This window comes from Pinus tabuliformis, chromosome 3_1 (assembly GCF_031772625.1).
Source record: "Pinus tabuliformis cultivar Carrire ecotype Pingquan chromosome 3_1, CPIR1, whole genome shotgun sequence".
NCBI lineage: Eukaryota > Viridiplantae > Streptophyta > Pinopsida > Pinales > Pinaceae > Pinus > Pinus tabuliformis.
The window spans coordinates 470,621,777-470,641,239 of NC_142301.1; the positions used below are offsets into that span (position 1 = coordinate 470,621,777).

Below are 19,463 nucleotides of genomic sequence, written 5' to 3' on the forward strand. Positions count from 1 at the left end.
TAAACCCACTGAGTATGGATTCATGAACAACAAATTAGCCGATTCTGAATAGACATAAAGTGGAAGGGATAAGCTGCAGGCATAAAGCAAATGGCTGGTTACACTTGGATCGTTTAATTGGCTACTGAGTACGGTGTATTGAAAATAAAAATAAAGTGCTATTGGTTATGATATATATTATTTTGATCTGTTGCAACTGCAAATGCTATAATCAAATAGAAATCTTTTCTCTCTAGATAGTATGTTTGGAAAGAATGATAAAGAAGATCATGGTTCATTCTTGTTTTGCTTTTGCCATTTAAACCTTTTGTTTTCTAATTTTAATTTTATAACTCGAATGCTTTTGTTTATGAAACAAGTATGATTAATAAAATAGTGAACTAATGGGGCCATTCCGTGTTACCTTGTAATTCTTTTGTTCATTTGGAATTACCATGCATCTTTGCAGGGAGAAACAGAGCCCTTCAAGCCATACAGGCACCGTTACCATGTTCCATATCGTTCCTCAAACAGTACAGCTCCCTTTTGGTATTCAGTTAAGCGCGCATCGGCTTATATCATTGTCCTATCCTCATATTCAGCATACGGTGGGTTTTTAGCAAAACGATGCTTTTAAATTTTGATCCTGCTGATTTATGATTAAGTATTTCTGAAGCAAAGTTGATTCTGTGATATTGAAATGCCGCGGATGCATCTTTTTCATAGTTGGTTCAAGGCTTTTTGTTGATCTCATTATCTCATTGGAACTTTGTTAGTCTTAATCTTATTGAAATTATATCTATTGGGTAAAGATAAAATTGCATTTGAAATTCAAATTTATTATAATGTAAAATGAATATGGTAAACAGTAAAGCATGATAACCCAAAATAAGGCATGGTAATCCTTTATATATAGTACAATATACACTAAATATTCATTTGGAACACAGTTCTGAAAAGTATCTATGAAGGATATTACGAAAATAAGGCCAAGTACCCAAGTACATCCCATTATAATAATTGTAAGCCAAATGTAATGACTCAATTTACCTTTAATCTATGCTTGTCTTCATTCATTCCACATATGGTTCCACTACCAAGTTGAGGTATATTTACACATACATTGAATCCTTATCCTTTTATATACTGCCATTAAGGTCATTACATAATGTCAATGAATGACCAAAATAGATCAATGTGACTCGAGTACAACATGCACTGATAGCTTTAAAGGAAATGCATAACACATTTCCCAGCTAAGAAAGCAGCAGAAGAAACTTAACCCTCCCCTAAAAGGTAAGAGCGGAGCTAATCACTTGTCGTCTGTGTGCATAATATATATGCCGACACCAAGAGTGTGACCAATTTAATAAAAGTTAGATAGGCTTTTAGCCTAACCTAGTAACGAGTTTGGAAAATAGGTACCTAGCAGATAGTCCATGCTAAATATATTTTGTAAAATAATGAAAAATGAAATCATTCAGAGTCTGATGAGAATGATATCTATTGAAACCTAGGAGTTGTATTGCTCCACTGCTCTTCTGCAGTATGAGGTGAAGAACATTAGGCTTCGTTTCATGTAATATCTTTTCCCTTTTCTATTTCTTTTCCACTCAAACAGCAGATAATGTATGTATATGCTTTTTAGCTTTACATGCCCATTGGTGTCTAGAAAATAAGTTACACACTTGAAAACTGTTACTTGTTGCCTTAGAAATGAAGAAGGCACAGGTTTTATGAGCATAAACTTTATGCTTCTTAGATTTGCATGATTTCTCCGCTCAATGGATTGATGACCATTCAGTAACAACGAGGAATTTCTTTTCATCCCACATCAATGTGATTGGATTTGCACCTATTGAAACCATAAATTTCATCCCGGGTAAGGTTTGATGATGGATCTGTACTTGATTACAGTGGGAAAATTCTACTGTTATTCTGTTGTAAGAATTTCCGAGTCTTTTTCAGTTTCTAATCCAAGCAAATTGCAAATACACCCTAGCACATCTCCTCTATGCTGAGGACATCCTCGAAGAACATGAGATTACATTACTAACATTACACTAAGAATGTACAGGATAAATTAAAATGACACATCTGAATTGGGTAGTCATCAATTAATTCCAACGTGCATCTGCAGAAGGTAAAGGAGAGAGTTTTAGTGATCTTCAAAAAGCTTACATATTTGAAACAATGCATCCCAATGGCTACGGAAAAAAGTTTGAAATTGACTCTGCCACTAAACTGATGGAGCTGGAAAAAGTACTTTTGCCTATAACTGTATACCAAAGATGTCTGTAAATTTAAAAGGAAATTTTCTATTGAAGCTAAAATTAAATGCATGCGTCTCTTCATCCGTTCAAGACATAACATTGTTGTTTGATCAATATGCAGGCAAGTATACTCCCCAGTATAATTGGCTCGAGGAGGAGTTTCCAAAGGTTGACAGGAAAGAGACTCCATGGCTTATTGTGCTCATGCATTCCCCATGGTACAACAGCAACAACTACCATTACATGGAAGGAGAGACTATGCGAGTCCAATTTGAATCATGGTTTACCAAATACAAAGTTGATGTTGTCTTCGCTGGTCATGTTCATGCTTATGAGAGATCTGTAAGTTCTAAAGTATTCCGTATTTTCAAATTCTTTATAAGATCGATTGGTTCTTGTTTTAATCTGACGTCAAAAATTTGGAGAGTGATCAGACAATTGGGTTTACAGAAACGTGTATCAAATGTTGCCTACAACATAGTGAATGGGGAGTGTACGCCAATGTTCGATCCATCTTCCCCTGTTTACATTACTATTGGTGATGGAGGAAATGTGGAAGGCCTCGCAGCCAAGTAAGTTGAATAATGAATATGTTTGTTCCGCCTTCGAACACTGTCATTTTAAATAATTTCGTGCCACTGTAAACTTTCAGTTTTTCAATCATATCGATGCAATTATCTAATCTCTATGAAATTATGAATATTTCAATGATTTATGTTGGAATTGGCTGCAGCTTTACTGAACCACAACCCAAATATTCAGCATTCCGCGAAGCTAGTTTTGGCCACGCGATCCTAGAAATTAAGAACCGGACACATGCTTTCTACCACTGGCATCGCAATCAAGATGGAGATGCTGTAGTAGGCGATTCCCAATGGTTTTATAACAGATATTGGTATCCCCACAATGAACCAACAACATCAAGCTAAAATTACTCACCTGTTTGACAGTATTTAAATGAGATGGATATACTGGCAAGTACGGTTAGGAATTGTGTTGCTGCCATTATTGATCAATAATCGTTCATATGATGTTATTGTAGTCCTGTAGATCCCATGGACAATGATACTTGGTTGGCTTTTAATTGTTTTGCACTGAAATTACAAACACCAGTTTAAGTATCACCTTGAATAGACAGTCTTTTGAGAATCATGGCTAGAAAAATATAGTACTATATTGAGAAAGTATGTCTCATTGCTATTGACAAGGGTAATTCGCTGGATTTCAAGGCATCCATAATCGTGTCCTATTCTTTGTTCTCTTTCCCCTTTTGGCTGTAACAAAGGTAATTAATTTAAAAAGGTCGCCTGGGCTTTCCTCAAAATAGGGAACCCTGTTAGATGGATGCAGATCAAGTACCTACTACAGACAAAATCTGAATCAAACTTCCAGCACCAAGACCTGCACAGCATAAAACAATTGTGTGGAAGATGCAGTGATTCTCTACTCATGCAAACACCTATAAAGTATATGGACAGAAGTGTTGGTATTTGTGCTCTTTAATAACATAAATAAATAAGAAAAATGCAGTTAACATATACGTACATAAGAAAATTAACATGGCAAAACCTTGAGAGTGTGTCAAGGAAACTTCCACGGGGCAAGAGATTGGAATTCTTATTTCTCCAGGTCAAAAAATGACTCCAATATACATCAAACCTCTCGGGCAATCACCGTTTTAATATGGACAATTTCGTTATGTAACTTCCTATAGTTACAAAATTCACTGAACGGTAAAATAGATTTACTCAGTTAATTACATTATTAACATTAATTGTTGTCATTTTTCAACAATCTCCACCTTGACAACAATTTTGCCCATTCGTCATCTCTTCTGCAAGCCAAGAGAAGCCAAACACCATCACAACTTCTCTACTGAAATTGGCTTCGTGAATATGTCTGCACAATTCTCCTGTCTATGGACCTTCTTGAGAGCTACTTTGCCGCCATCGATCACATGTCTCACAAAATGGCACCTTACATCAATGTGCTTAGTCTTGCTGTGATAAACTGGATTTGTGCCCAAATGAATAGCACTCTGACTGTCACAGAACACATTCACTTTCTCCCGCGTCCTTCCAATCTCATAAAGTAGACCTTTTAACCAAATTGCCTCTTTACAAGCATCTGAAGTAGCTATATACTCTGCTTTAGTAGTGGACAAAGAAAATGTTTTTTGAAGCTTTGACATCCGGCGAATTGCTCCACCCGCAAGAGTAAAAACATATCCAGTAGTAGATCTGCTCTTGTCCAAATCACCTGCATAATCAACATCCACATATCCGTAGACTGAACCTTCACTACCATTAAAGATGATACAATGGTCATTTGTGCCTCTCAAACACTGAAGCACCCATTTCATTGCTCGCTAATGTTCTTCTCTTGGATTTGCCATGAACCCGCTGACGACTCCAATTACATGTGAAATGTCAAGTCTTGTACATACCATCGCATACATTAAGTTGCCTACCACATTTGCATATGGTACACGAGACATGTACTTCTTTTCTTCATTAGTTTTAGGAATCAAGCCCGAATAAAGCTTAAAATGGAAAGCTAATAGAACATTAACAGGTTTCACATTATTCATGCCGATCTTTTCAAGTACTCTCTACATACTTTTGCTGTGATAACCAGAGCTTTCCATTATTCCTGTCTTTGTGTATCTCCATGCCCAAGATATGTTTTTCCGCTCCAAGATCTTTCATATCAAATGTCTTAGAAAGATGAGCCTTTAACTTGTTGATATCTTCCATGCTTTTGCTTGTAATAAGCATATCGTCAACATAAAAGACCAAGATAATGAATATGCCATTGAAACTTAAGTACACACAATGATCATACTCACTTCTAATAAAGTTCTGGCTTACCATGAATGAGTCAAACTTCTTGTACCATTGCCTGGGAGATTGCCTAAGGCTATACAATAATTTCCTAAGTTTGCAAACTAATCTTTTGTTGTGACCTTGTACAAAACCTTATGGTTTTCCAATATAAATCTCTTCATCCAAATCCCCATGAAGAAAAGTTGTTTTAACATCTAATTGTTCTAACTCAAGATCAAGTAATGCAATTGGTGCTAACACAGTTTAAATAGAAACAAGTTTATGACTGGTGAAAAAATTTCATGAAAGTCAAACCTTCAACCTGAGAATACCCTTTTGCTACCAACCTCGCCTTATACCTTTCGATACTTTCATCAACATTTCATTTCAATTTGAAGACCCATTTGCATCCAACAACACTTCTCCCTTTAGGAAGTTCTACAAGATCCCATGTTTTGTTCTTGGCTAGGGAATCCATTTCTTCATCCATAGCCTTTTTCCACTTTTTGTTATCGCATCACTCACTACTTCCTGATAACAAGAAGGTTCCCCATTTTCAGTAATCAATGCAATAGGTGAATCATAATCTTCATACCTTTTGGGTGTTCTTCTTTCCCGTGTAGACCTCCATAGAGTGATTGGTTGTTGAACTGGTTCCTGAACTTCTACAGTTTCCTTTGCATCTTTTTCACCTTTTCTTCAGAAGTCTCTCCTTCCTTTCGACTTTTCGAAAAAGGTTTAACCTCCAACTGAACTTGCTAATTTGGCGATACCTGTTCTTGTTCAACTTTTCAACATCTAATTTTAAAAGAGAAGATTCATCAAATGTTACATCTCTACTAATGATTATCTTATGTGAAGAAGGATCCCACAACCTGTACCCTTTCATTGCATACCCAACATAGACATAACATTTTGCTTTTAGGTATAACTTTGAATGACGACTCTTTGGAATAAGAGCATACACATCACAACAAAAAATCCTTAAATGTGAATAATCACAAGACTAACCCGATCAAACTTCTTTAAGAATTTTACAATTAATGGCAACTGAAGATGACTTGTTTACCAAATAACAAGCAATGGATACTGCTTCTGCTCATAACTCCTGCAAATTAGCATTGTTGATCATGCTTCTGGCTCTTTCCGTAAAAGTCCGATTCATACGTTCAACAATGCCATTTTGCTAAAGAGTATAAACCACAATTTTATGTCTAACAATCCTTTCATTCTTATAATATTGTTCAAATTCTAAGGAAATAATTTCATCGCCATTGTCAGTTTTAAACATTTAATTGATTTGTCTGTTTTCTTTTCCTCCATAGCTTTAAATTGTTTAAAAACATTAAATACATCATTTTTTCTTTTCATCATATAGACCCACACTTTCTTGGAGAAATCATCAATAAATGTTAAGAAGTATAATGCACTTCCATAAGGTACAGTAGGAGATGGTCCCCAAAGATTAGAATGAATATAGTCCAAAATTCCTTTTCTATTATGACTTCAAGTTTTAAATCTGTGTTTACATTGTTTTCCAGATATGCAATGTTTGCAAAAGTCCAAACCTAAGGATTTCAAATTAGGAAGCAATTTGCGATTCATCAGTGCCTGCAGACCCTTCTCACTCATGTGACCCAACCGTTGATGCCATAGGCGAGTATCTTCTTCTGCCTTCTCAAATATAGTTGCTGCCTCACTGACATGAGTACTTCTTTTAAGTCTGTAAAGATTTCCAATCTTCTTTGTCTTCATAACAACTAGAGCACCCTTTGAAACATCAACGCTCCATTTTGACCTACTGACCTATAAATTTGTAACTTTCTGAATCCAATACTCCCAAAAGAAGTAAAAAATTTCCTCAACTTAGGTACATGTCTAACATCAGTTAATGTTCTAACTATATCATCATAATTCTAACATTTCCCATCCCTACAGTCTGACAAGATACATTATTACCCATACGCACAAAACTACCATTCACAACTTGATATGAAGTGAACCAATTGTTGTGCGGACTCATTTGATGAGAAGCACCAAAATCTAACAACCAATTTTCATAATTTTGAGAGACATTGCAAACAGGTAAAGCTTCATCTACCATATCTAATTTAGCAGATAAAACTTCATCAATCATACTTGACTCAACTTGATTTGCTTCCTTCTTTGAGTTTTCAACAGATTCTTTTCTTTTCCAACAATGTTTCTTGAGATGCCCTATTTTGTTGCAATACCAGCATTTTGCTTTACACTTCTTGCCTTTTGATTTTGATCTAGAAGAACTTCTTGCTTTCTCCCTTCTTTCCTTGGACCAACCTCTGGCTACCATGGATTCTGGTGCAGAAGTTTCAATGCTAGACTTCCTCTATACTTCTTCAGATAATAGAGCTCCCATAACAGAATCAAATTCCAAAGATTTAGTTGTGCTCAAATTGATGGAAGTCACAAAGTGATCCCAAGACTCGGGCAAGGAACATAACAAGGTAATAGCTTTATCTTCTTCATCAAGTCTAACATTCATATATGACAACTGGCAAATAAGTGTGTTAAATACATTTAAATGTTCTGCAATTTTAGTACCCTCCTTCATCTGAAGGCTATGCAGTTGCCTCTTCAAATAAATTCTGCTGATTAAATATTTTTGGTCATATACATAGTTTTCAATTTTACCCACAAACTTGCTGTTGAGGTTTCTTCAACAATGTTGAAGAGAAGTTCGTCTGTTAGGCATAACCTGATGGGATTGAAATCTCGGGCATCCAAGTCCTCCCAATCCAAATCTGTTATGCGAACATGGTTCTTTTTAACCCTATATAATGCTTTATGCAACCCTTGTTGCACTAGCAAATCCCTTACTTTTAGTTTCCACAATGCAAAATTATTCTTACCAGTGAACTTCTCCACCTCAAACTTAACATTAGTCATTTTTTCCATTTCTTCTTACACAGGCTCTTTTCAAATGACCTACTAGGGTTTCCTTTCTTCTTTCAACTAGGGTTTATCCTTTCTTGTTTGGCTGGAATTTTAATGAAGGGTTTCTTTCTTAGAAAAAACTGATTATCTTTTTCAGAATAACCAATCTTCATTTAATAAACCCACTCTCTTTTGGTAGAGTGAAAAAAAAACAAACCCCTCACAAAAAATTCTTCAAGTAGCTTAAAAAACTTTCATAAACCCTATACATTGTTTTCAACCATTCTTCAAAGATTTTTTTTCCTTAGGGTTTTTATTAAAATAACATTACTTCTTGTAAAAAAAAATTCAAATAGTCTTCTTAAAAAACTTCATAAAACACCAGAAATTATTTTTCACCTCTTTATTCCATAGTCACAATTGAAAGATCTCAAAAAAAAATAAAAAAATCTTCAAGTTACCTGTCATTAGCAAACTCCATTGTAAAATTTGAGCTGGCTCAACCGAAACTTGAATCTGCAGGTTTGAAAAAAAGGTTTGTTTTCTGTTGTAGGATTATTTTTTTGCGCTATCTACACTTGGTTTAGCGTTGCAATTTCTGTTGCGACTTCAAAAAAAATTTCAACGACCCCTGCCTCCTCGTAAAACTTCAACGACTAACGACCCCTGCCTCCTTGGCTTCAGCTGCTAACGACTCTTTTATTCTCTGTCTTCAAAAAAAACATTCGAGACTCCATCAAGCAGATTCCTTTGGCGGATTTGTATGGTGGATTTCTGCGGTAAATTTGAGAGCGGGTTCCTTTGGCAGATTTATGCGGCAACGAGAAAGCACAAGTTAGTGGGGCCGCCTCGGGTTCCTTTGGCAGATTTATGCGGCAACGAGAAAGCACAAGTTAGTGGGGCCGCCTCGGCCTGCACTTCTATGCAGGCAGTGGCTCCACACAGAATCACATTCATCACGTTTCCTTTGCTTTGCTTGGCTTCAAATTTTCTATACAACTGCTTCATGACCTTCACAACCTTAGAGCTCTTCTTGCTCTGAGCTTTGATAACACTTGTTGATTTGAGCCCTTAACAACATAAATAAAGAAGAAAAATGTAGTTAAAAAGAGAAACTGAATCACATAAACATACATAAGAAATTTACATGGCAAAACCTTGACAATATGTCAAGGAAACCTCCCCAGGGCAAGGATTGGAATTCTTATTTCTCCAGGTCAAAAAATGACTCTCCAATGCACATCAAGCCTCTCGGGCAATCACCATTTTAATATGGACAATTTCGTTATGTAATTTCCTATAGTTACAAAACTGATTGAATGGTAAAATATATTTACTCAGTTAATTACATTATTAACATTAATTGTTGTCATTTTTCAACAAGAAGTCGTTGACAACTAGGGCAGAAATACACAATACAAGGATAAGTGCCTATAAATAGAAGTAAAAAAACTTTGATTTGTTTCAATATCTCTAAAACTGATTACGAAAGTCTCTCTAGACTACAAAACTGGGACACAAGCCCCAAAAATGGCTTCCAGACAATAATCAATGCCCATAGGTATGATATGGCTCCTTTGAGCACATTCTATTTCTCCCCTGTTTACTCAATTACCTCCCACAATTTATGATAAAATTATTAGCCTTAAAGCTCAACAAGGCGACATTTTGCAGTATTCAATAGAATTCCTAAAATCTTTCTACTAATACCGTGGAATTAACAACAAACTGATCAAAGGCCACCACATTTGGTTATTGTTGAGCCATTGGCAACGGACTTAATGGAGTCTTCAACATGTTGGAGAACAAAATGTATGCTCTTGCATACAAATTTATGAACCTCCACACTCATTTCATTGAGAGTAGGGAGGTGCTTTACAGTTTAATATGGAGTAGATGTTGTCACATAACGTTAAGTTACATGTCAACAAATAAATAAATAAACAATAAATAGATAACCACATATATACATGACAATATTGAAAACAATAAATTAATGTAGGTCCATCTTAAACTTGGATCTATCAAATATTAAGAGGGATCAAGTTTATGAAGGTGTAATTTTTTGTCATTTAATATGAAGAAATTAATACATGACATGGAACTAAATTATAACAAATTTACATCTTATAAAATTTGATCCCTCTCGGTGCTTGATATATCCAAGTCTAAGATGGATTTATGTTGGTAGCCATTCAATGATCTACCTTGTTATTGTTGGTATTTGAAAGGATGAATAAAATATAATTGCAAAGAAACACTGATACAAGATGAGAAATGAAGCACTCAAACAACACGAAAATTACATGGTAAAACATTGACAATGTGTCAAGGAAACATCCACGGGGCAAGGTATCTACTTATATTATTCAAGAAACAAAATCATAGTCAGGGTTACAACCATGTCCAATCTCTTGGGCTACATAGATATATCTAATGTGGCACCGTTACATGCATTGCATGAACTACCATATGTTCTTCAAACTGTGAAATATTTACTTGAAGTAAATTTAGGTTTTTACAATATAGTTTTCTTTTAATTGTTGTCACGATTCTAAGAATATCCACCTTGACAACAATTTACATGATACCTTGCCCAAGCCCATTCATTACCTTTTTTGTAAGCTCAGAGAAGATAAATGCCACTGCCACTTTTCTAACAATATTAGTTTTGTAAATATGTTTACACAATTTTCTTTGGTATGGACTTTCTTAAGATTTACTCTTTCTCCATCAATAAATTGTTTTACAAAATGGTACTTAATATCAATATGCTTAGTCTTACTATGATTAAGCTGGATTGGTAACCAAATGGATAACACTTTGAATATAATAGAATACAATGATATTGTCTTATATGTTGAAAAATCTAGGGCACTGAGATGAGATGATTTCTCTTGCTTGATAATTGTTTGTGATGTATTTTTAATTTACTTCTTCTTTTACTTGCTTATTATTATGTGTTCTCTTCATCAAGCAATGACCAAAACCATGAAGAACAATGAGACAAAGGACACAAGATGTAGGCTATCAGCCAGGGCCAAAACCTCTTCAATCTTGAGAGGAAAACCCACAAAATTCTCCTTCTTATAGAATCTTCAATTGACGAATTCGAAGACCAAGACCCTTGACTAAGAACCTCTCTAATACCAAGTCACGACTTCTCTTCTTATCCTTTTAAGTCAACGGTGGTCAAACTGACTTCTATACCATTGTTCTCATCTTCTCTAGAATTCTGAACTTCTATCACAAACCCGCAATCCTTGACCTACTTGTAATTGTCATGATGCCACACGTGTGTGCTTGATGGTGCAGATTTATGAGGTTATCCTCCTTTGCTATACTTGCACACTTCTCCTTTTGTCTTCGGCTAGTAACAATGCTTCCTTATTGACCCTTATTTTATATTCCTTCAAGATTTGGCATAACCCTACTGCAGAAACCCTAGGTTACTTGTGTGACCTAGAAGATGGACAAGACCTTCTCCTCTTTCCTTCGCTTGAATATAGGCTCCTTTTACACCAACTCGACTTGTATTTCCAATCTTCTTGACCCTTGAAACACCTTCTAAATCTGATTGTGATTTCATCCTTCTGTAGCTGAAAGTGTGCCCTAACAACAATCCGCACGTGTGAGAGAGAAGACCCAAAACAGACTCAAACAATTATGCTTTTCCTTCTTCCATGATACTCCTTTCTTCGCTAGGGTATGAAGCTCTTTCATGTCCCTTCTTGCTTGATCGAATTCTATATCTAAGTGAGGTCGAGTCCTCCCTTTTATAGGCTTCTCACCCATGCATTTAAGGTTGACAACTCCATTTGAAGGCAGACTTGCTAGTGCTACTTGGACTTGGTCTTGGAGGGTATTTTGACTCTAATATTGACTAAAAATAAATTTTCTTACAATATGTAACATGCCCACATGGGTCTTTCATATATGACAATGGATTTTAATGATTTGATGACTCAATGACAAATCCTAAGAGCTCTCAATGGGAGCTTGAACTAAAAATAAATCTTCTTTAAGCATGACACCCATGCCTCAAGATCAACAATAAAAAAATTATTTTTCTCATTACATCAAATACATAAAATCATGATTACATATGTCATTATAAAGACCTAACCTAGTTACATATTTCAACATTATATTATTCCAAACTCACCCAAAAGACTCTTCAAACAAATTGTCTCCTTGCATGCATATGAGATAGTGGTATACTCTGTATTAGCAGTGGATAAAACAATTGTTTCTTGAATCTTTGACATTCAACTAATAGATCCTCATGCAATAGTAAAGACAACTTGAAGTAGATCTCCTCTTGTCCAAATCACATAAAAAATCTGAATCAACATAACCACATATGAAATCATTATAATTGTTAAAGGTGATGCAATTATCATTTGTGCCTTTAAGATATTGAAGCATCCATTTCATTGTATTCCAATATTTTTTCCCTGGATTTTCCATGTATCTGTTGACAACACCCACTATAAGTGAAATATTTGGTCTAGACCATTGCATACATTAAACTTCCTATTGCATTAGTATATGACACATGATACATTCAATCATTTTCTTCTTCACTATTAGGATTTGAAAAAAAAATTAAAAAGGGAAGCTAAAGGGATACTTACAAGTTTCACATTATTCATATAGAATTTTACAAGTATTTTATCCACATACTTCTATTGTGATAACTAGAGCTCACCATTTTTTTCTCTGTGTATTTCTATGCCCAAGATTTGTTTTGTTGCTTCTAAAGCTTTCTTTATCAAAATTCCTAACCAGTGAAGCCTCTAACTAGTTGATGTTATTCCATGTTTTTGTTTGCAACAAGCATATCATCAACATATAACACTATGACAATGAATATAATATTCAAAATTTTGAAGTAAACACAATGGTCATACTCACTTCTAATATATTTTTGGCTCACCATGCAGGAATCAAACTTCTTGTATCATTGCCTGGGAGACTACTTCAAGCCATACAATGACTTCCTAAGCTTGCAAACAAACCTTGTTTTGCAATATTGAACTTATCCTTTTGGTTATTCCATGTACATTTTCTCATCCAAATATACATGTAAAAAGCTGTAGACCCACTTAAACCCAACAACTATCATATATTTTCAAAGTTCTACTAGGTTCCAGGTTTTCTCAACTTTCATATCTTTTGGAAGTTCTACCATGTTCTGAGTTTTTTTATTGTTGAAGGCATTCATCTCTTCTTTCATTGCCATCTTCCATTTAGCATTATCGATATTATCGATTGCTTCCTGATAACAAAAAGGTTCTCCATTGTCAGTAATTAAAGAAACAGATGAAACAAAATGGACATTGCCTTTTAGGAGGATTTCTGTCTTTGTAGATCTTGTTACCGCTCATTCTATCAGGGGTCCTAAGAGGGGTTCCAAAGGGACACCTACTAGGTCAAGTGGCCACAATGGAGCAATATCCCATTGTCACCTCAGCTAAATCTCCATGCTCTTTATGAACTTGCACTGATGGGAGGAGTCTCAGTGTGAGGGAAATCACTAAGAATGATATATCTATGATGCATATGTAGTGATTTCAAGATCCCATTCATAGGAAAGGCTAGGATGATAAGGCTAGGATCCCAGGCTTATAATGAAGCCTAGATCTAGGGATGAGGGATATTCCTTGATAGGGATGGCCCCGTCCTAAGATTCCTATGATAAATGGTTACTTAGATAATCCTTATGAAATTAGAGTGACAAGGGTGAGGGACAAGGAAGAAATCCAAGTGGACCCAAATAAGGTCAAGGATTTAAGGTAAAACTTCAAACAAAAGGCCTTGACCAAGTAAGGGAGGAGAAAAGGACTAGAGAAATTAGGTTCGAATTGAAATTTTAATGCAATGATCCTTGATGAAGCCACTAATGAATGAAACCTAAGACTAAGGGTAGAGTTGGGGCTAGGGCTTGGGATAATTCCAAATCTAGCCATGGAAAATATTTCAAAATTAGTGAGGGCCTAGAGGACACCCCAACGCAATTGTGGTCCAACTCGATCACCAAATGGATGGCTATAATTAATTTCACTTGATGCCCTAAGAGACACTAGGGTTAGGGATTAGAAAAGAGAGGAAGAGGTGAAAAAGGTATTCTTTGAGGTGATCACCAAGGATAGGATCTGTGCCTAGCCTATTGGGAGAATGGAGTCAAAGTGTTTTTAACTTTGGAATGTTCTTACTCAATCAAGGAGTCCTCCAACAAATTTGTATAGCCCTAAAGGAAACTACTAGGTTACCAAGGAATGTATACTTCTTATTGATGCAATTTGATGACTTATCAAGGCAATTATAGAGATAATATACCCCTAGGAACATTCATTCACTATACTAGACATGTAACATATGAAAAACCCTCACAAAATCAAATTCACACTTCAATTAGGGCAGAAACATAGATTCCATGAGTGAAAATTCCATACATTATACATGTGACATGAAATAGAGAAATAATCCATGAAAAAGCACTTACAAGTATAGTGAATATATCCAACCATCAAATAGAGATAAAATTGAAGGTCCAAGGCCAAGAAAGATATCCAAACATCAAAATTCATCGAAGATTTTCCAATTCGTCCTCAAATAGGTATAGCAAATTTGTCAAGAGAGAAAAGAGATCCAAATCCAAGTGATGATGAGAAGATAATGAGCCTCTCATCTATTTATGTCATCCTTTGAGGGTTCAATTTTCCTAATTAGACGTAATGATACCCCAACTAGTAAAATAATGTACAAAATAACATTACTTGGTGACAAGCCCACCAAGATAGCTCCATAACATGAAAATAAGCCTCTCAAGAGGGATAAAATGATAGATACAATAGGTTGAGGGTCATTGAAAGGCCAAGTGAAATCCAATATGTGCCAAAATGAGTGGAAGGGCCCCAAATATAATGATAAAGGGGGCGACCCCTTTATCTCCAAGCAAATGATCTGTGGTGCTCCCAAGTGGTTGTGGGGCACAAAACATCTTCATGGGTCTCCAAATGGATTGAACAAGCATGTATCCCATATATAATGGCTGGAAGAATGATGAGAGATCTCCCTTTGTTTCCCATGGTGAGACACAACCTCATATGGGCCCTGGATTAGCTGTCAAGTGTGTGGTGCAAAAGTGTAGCCGGTTGGGCAAGGTGGTCTAGGTGCATCATCATCGTCAAATAAGTGGAATATGAGTGAGAAATGAATGGTATAGATGGATCCCATGATGTGGTAATATGATCTCTGCTGTAGTGGAGGGCCATGGCTCTCAACGCTCACCCTACAAACACGAAGATGACCCTCTAGAGGGCTTGGACCCCCAGATAAGGAGACCAAACCCTGGATGAAGACCGACCTATAGTCCTATATAAGATCTAATGTGTCTTCCCACCTTCCAATACAACAAATCATTAATGCAATTAAGTAAATGAGCTTACAAATCATGGAACCAAATGGACACTTCATAGCAGCATGCCCTTCCATAATGGGCTTTAGAGTGTATAGGTGTCTCCAACTTCAAGAAGAAGGTTAACCATGGGCCCTATTAGGTGGTTTCAACCTCTAAGGGAGTCACAAACCCATTGTACGTCCCTCAAATGACAGGTTTCATGTGATATAACGATGGACCAAAATGGGGGCTTCAGGGGAAGGCTCCAAGCCACATGCCACAATACGTACAAGGGTCGCTATTATAAGGGAAGCCCACACTTGGGTATATAGATGTAAGAGGGAGAAATCGTGGTACATGAGCTACCTCAACCTTTGTTTTTTGACCCTTCATCACATGCCTTTTACCTTTTATTGATTTTTCTTTTATAACTGCTTGGGGATCTAAGGGATGAGAGCATGATGTGAAATAGCAATGAATACCCCCTTAAGGTTGGGCAGTTCATCGCCCACTAGGGGTTGGGACAATCATGGGTTCCTTAATGATGCATGGGGCCAATATGAGGGGCCCTAGGAACCAAGGTGATGGCCATGATGATAGGGGTAGATTTCATGATGAATTTTGCCCACATGCTAAATTTGTATGTCCTAACCATCTTTTGCATTTTGTTGTACATTCCTTGTTGAGAGTGGCCAAATTATGCTTTTTAATTCTCTTTCTAGATATATCAACCTCTGGGTCATTGTTCCAAGCTCGACCCAAAGTGTGCACAAGGGGAGGGGGGAGGCTAACTCCTTGTGGCCCAATGGAAAAATGTTGACCCAAATGTGAAATATGTGAAAAAGGGTTATAATGAGTGGAGGGGAGTGATGTATGTGGTGTCGGTAAGCAGGACAACACAACCAAAATCAAGATTTCGCATGTAGTGGCACTCCTAAATCTAGTATCGAATAAATGAGATCCCACGGGACTAGGATACAAGGTTAACGACCAAATTGGACAAGGGGACAAGAGTACAGACCAAGCCGATTCTTTCTACCGAATTCCCCCCACTAATGTATGTCTAGAAGTGTCAATGATAAGTAAGAAAAAGTACCCAACTACATAATGAAAATACGTACCTTTGGGCTTGGAAGGCCCACCTTCAAACTTACAATCATAAAAGATGGGCGAGGAGACATATTGGCTGGCTCATGTGGCAGAGATGGTGGCACATCGAGCTATTTGGTGCCTACAAGGGGCTGTTGGCTGCCGACCGAGGATCGTCAAGGAGAAAAATTTCTCAAATGGGTGTGTTGACGGTGTTGGACCAACCAACATTTAGGAGATCTCCCCGATATGAAATCCTAACTAGACCTCACACCGTTTGGAGTGGGAGTCCCAATAGTGAGTGGTGATGTTATGCCTTGACTGCGAAAATACGCAAAGTGAAGTATGATAACTTTGGGTAAGATCAAGTGTGTGACCTTGCGGAGAGTCAAGTGTGATGCATAAAGGCTCCAACACATGAAGGGAAAAGGAAGTGCGCCCCTTGGAAGCCTGTAATAGTATGTAGCTTGAAAGAAACACATGAGCATAATGACATCACATGCTAAGATGCAGAATAGTCCACAAGTTAAAGTGATGAATTAATACAACAACACGCATTGAACAAGATTCATACAAATGCAAACGAAATAGTTCATAAGCATAAGCGTAAATTAAATAAAATACATTGAAAATACAACAAGAATAGTCCTACTATATTAACTGTTAGGATATTCCGACACATAGGAAATAGTTAAGTTCAACTTGGTCTAGTATAGAGTTAGGTAAAGTGTGTTTCTTTACCGTTGTACATTTTGTAACTTACAATCCGACGGTCACGATATGTAGTGATCCGACGGTTCACTCTCTCCTCGGTATTACTGACACTTGATCCGTGGCTTGACACCCGATTGGTCCATGAGTTCTATTTAAAGCGCATGGAGGGTCATTGTTCGGGTAATCCGTCTATGAGAGAAAGCTTATGTAAATTTTCATTCTTTTAATAAATTGCCTGAAGTGGCCACGTTGGCTCAGGCCGTGGACTGTTTCCCTCTTTGAGGGTTTTAACCACGTCAAAAATACTGGTGTATTGATTTGAGATCTGGTTGTGAGCGGTGTCCTTTTGGTGTTCTTTCTGAGGAACTTACCCTATAAATTCCTACATGGTATCAGAGCTATTTGAGGGCCGCGTCCGTTGGTGATCCAAATCTGAAGCCGGTAGAACTGCATGCGGCTGTCGTTTCCTAGATCTACTATTTCTGACTGCTTTCGGGCCGAGAGGACTGCTCTGTTGTGTTCAGAGCATCTGTTCCAGTGAGGAACCCCTTTCGTTTCACGCGAAAAGGTTTCCGGTAGCCCTATCTGCGTCATTTTTAAGATCTGGAGGTATACAATGTTTATCTGCAGTTTACTGTTATTTTCTCTCTGGTTATTTCGGTTTCTGTTTATTTAGCCTTTTTTATTACCAGATCTATATCTTTCATTTTTGCGTATGCTCTTTGCCCTGCGACTCTGTGCGATCTGTGCAAATCAGAAACAGAAAGGAAGTTTTTTTCTCATGCGTATGCTCTTTTCCCTGCACCTTAGTGTGATCTTGGAAAATCAAAAACATTGAGAAAAATATTTAGTTTCCGGCTAAAGCTAACTTTGAGCCATAAGGTTCGTTTTTCTTTGCATATTCGTGTTGGGTTTTGTGTTTTTGTTTTGTAGAAAAAAAAGAGCTTTCTCAAGGCAAGCACGCAACCCAAGGCCCCCCCCCGCTCTCTCTCTCTCTCTCTCAAATTTTTTGTATAGCTCAATTGGTTCAAAGCTATTTTAAGAGAGTAGAGGTCTTGGGTTCAAATCTCCATTTTGTGGGGGCGTTTTTTTTTTCATTCCCACACATTCGCGCACTTTGCCGGCAACTTCAACAATTTTTTTTCAAAAAGCCATAACTTCTTCATCCGGAAGCCTTTTTCAGAGCCGTTTTTTTTTTTTTAAACAGCCTAATTTTTCGAGATCTATCCATTGGAACACTTACTTCCAGCATCTTCAGCTTCAGTTTAAAAAAAAAAAATGGAAAGTCCATGCCAAGTCATTCTTGACAGCACTAACTACTTCCAATGGATAGCCTACATGGAAGATTTACTTAGAAGTAAAGGTCTCTACAGAATAGCCACAGGCCAAGAGAAGAAACCAAAAGATGAAGACAAGGCTGCAAAATGGGAAAATAGACAAGATCAAGCACGTGGTTTGATAGGGATGTCTATTTCTCCTGATCTTAGATTCCATATTGCAGAACTTGATACTCCTCATGAAGCATTGGAACAAATCACTAAATTTTTTGGGATTAAAAATGAAATTAGAGCCCATCAACTTGAAAATGAGTTGCTTACATTGGATCCTAATAATTTTTCTTGCATTGAAGATTTCTTGTCCAAATTCAAGACCCTTAGATATCTCTTGGAAGGTGTTAAGGTTAAGAAAGAAGATAGTAACCTTATTTATTCCATCCTTACTAAGTTGGGACCAGCCTACTCTGTATTTGTTTCCACCTTCCATTCTACAAGGGAAGCTTTCATTTGTCAAGGAAAAGACTACAAGGCCCCTTCCTTTGACTCTTTTTGTGTTTCTTTAATAAGAGAACAAGAAAAACTCTTACACCTTGGTCTTCTTAATCTTGGAAACTCTTCCAAGAAAGCATTAGCCGCCCAGCAGCAACCAAATTCAAAGAATCCTAAGAAGTCATATCCTAAAAAGAATGGTCCTAAACCAAACAAGGGTTCTAAGCAAACTCAACCTCAAAATGAAAGATCATTTCAGCAAAATGATAGGACCAATAAAAACAAATGGAAGAAGACTGATAGACATTGTAACTTTTGTAATCGAAATGGCCACTTAGAATCTAAATGCTTTAAGAAGATGGAAGCCTTGGAAGCCGCAATGAAGAAACATAACATCCATGTGGAGCATTCTTCAACTTCAACCTCATCTTTAGGAATGACACTTTCTGCATGTCGTTGTCAATCATCTCAGTCTGGTTATGCATTAAATGTATCTTCT

The 19,463-nt window shown here is 36.8% G+C and overlaps 1 protein-coding gene across 1 annotated transcript in view; it reads left to right on the top strand.

Moving 5' to 3' along the window:
* Positions 1-3,401, top strand: part of LOC149187817 (purple acid phosphatase 2-like) — a 63,741-nt gene extending 60,340 nt beyond the window's left edge. The window contains exons 5-8 of the mRNA XM_089411475.1: positions 449-587; positions 2,374-2,594; positions 2,703-2,824; positions 2,986-3,401. Of these exons, the coding sequence (XP_089267601.1) occupies positions 449-587; positions 2,374-2,594; positions 2,703-2,824; positions 2,986-3,181 (678 nt within the window). The 3' untranslated portion in view covers positions 3,182-3,401. The remainder of the gene's footprint in view (positions 1-448; positions 588-2,373; positions 2,595-2,702; positions 2,825-2,985) is intronic.
* The last annotated feature ends 16,062 nt before the right edge of the window (positions 3,402-19,463 follow it).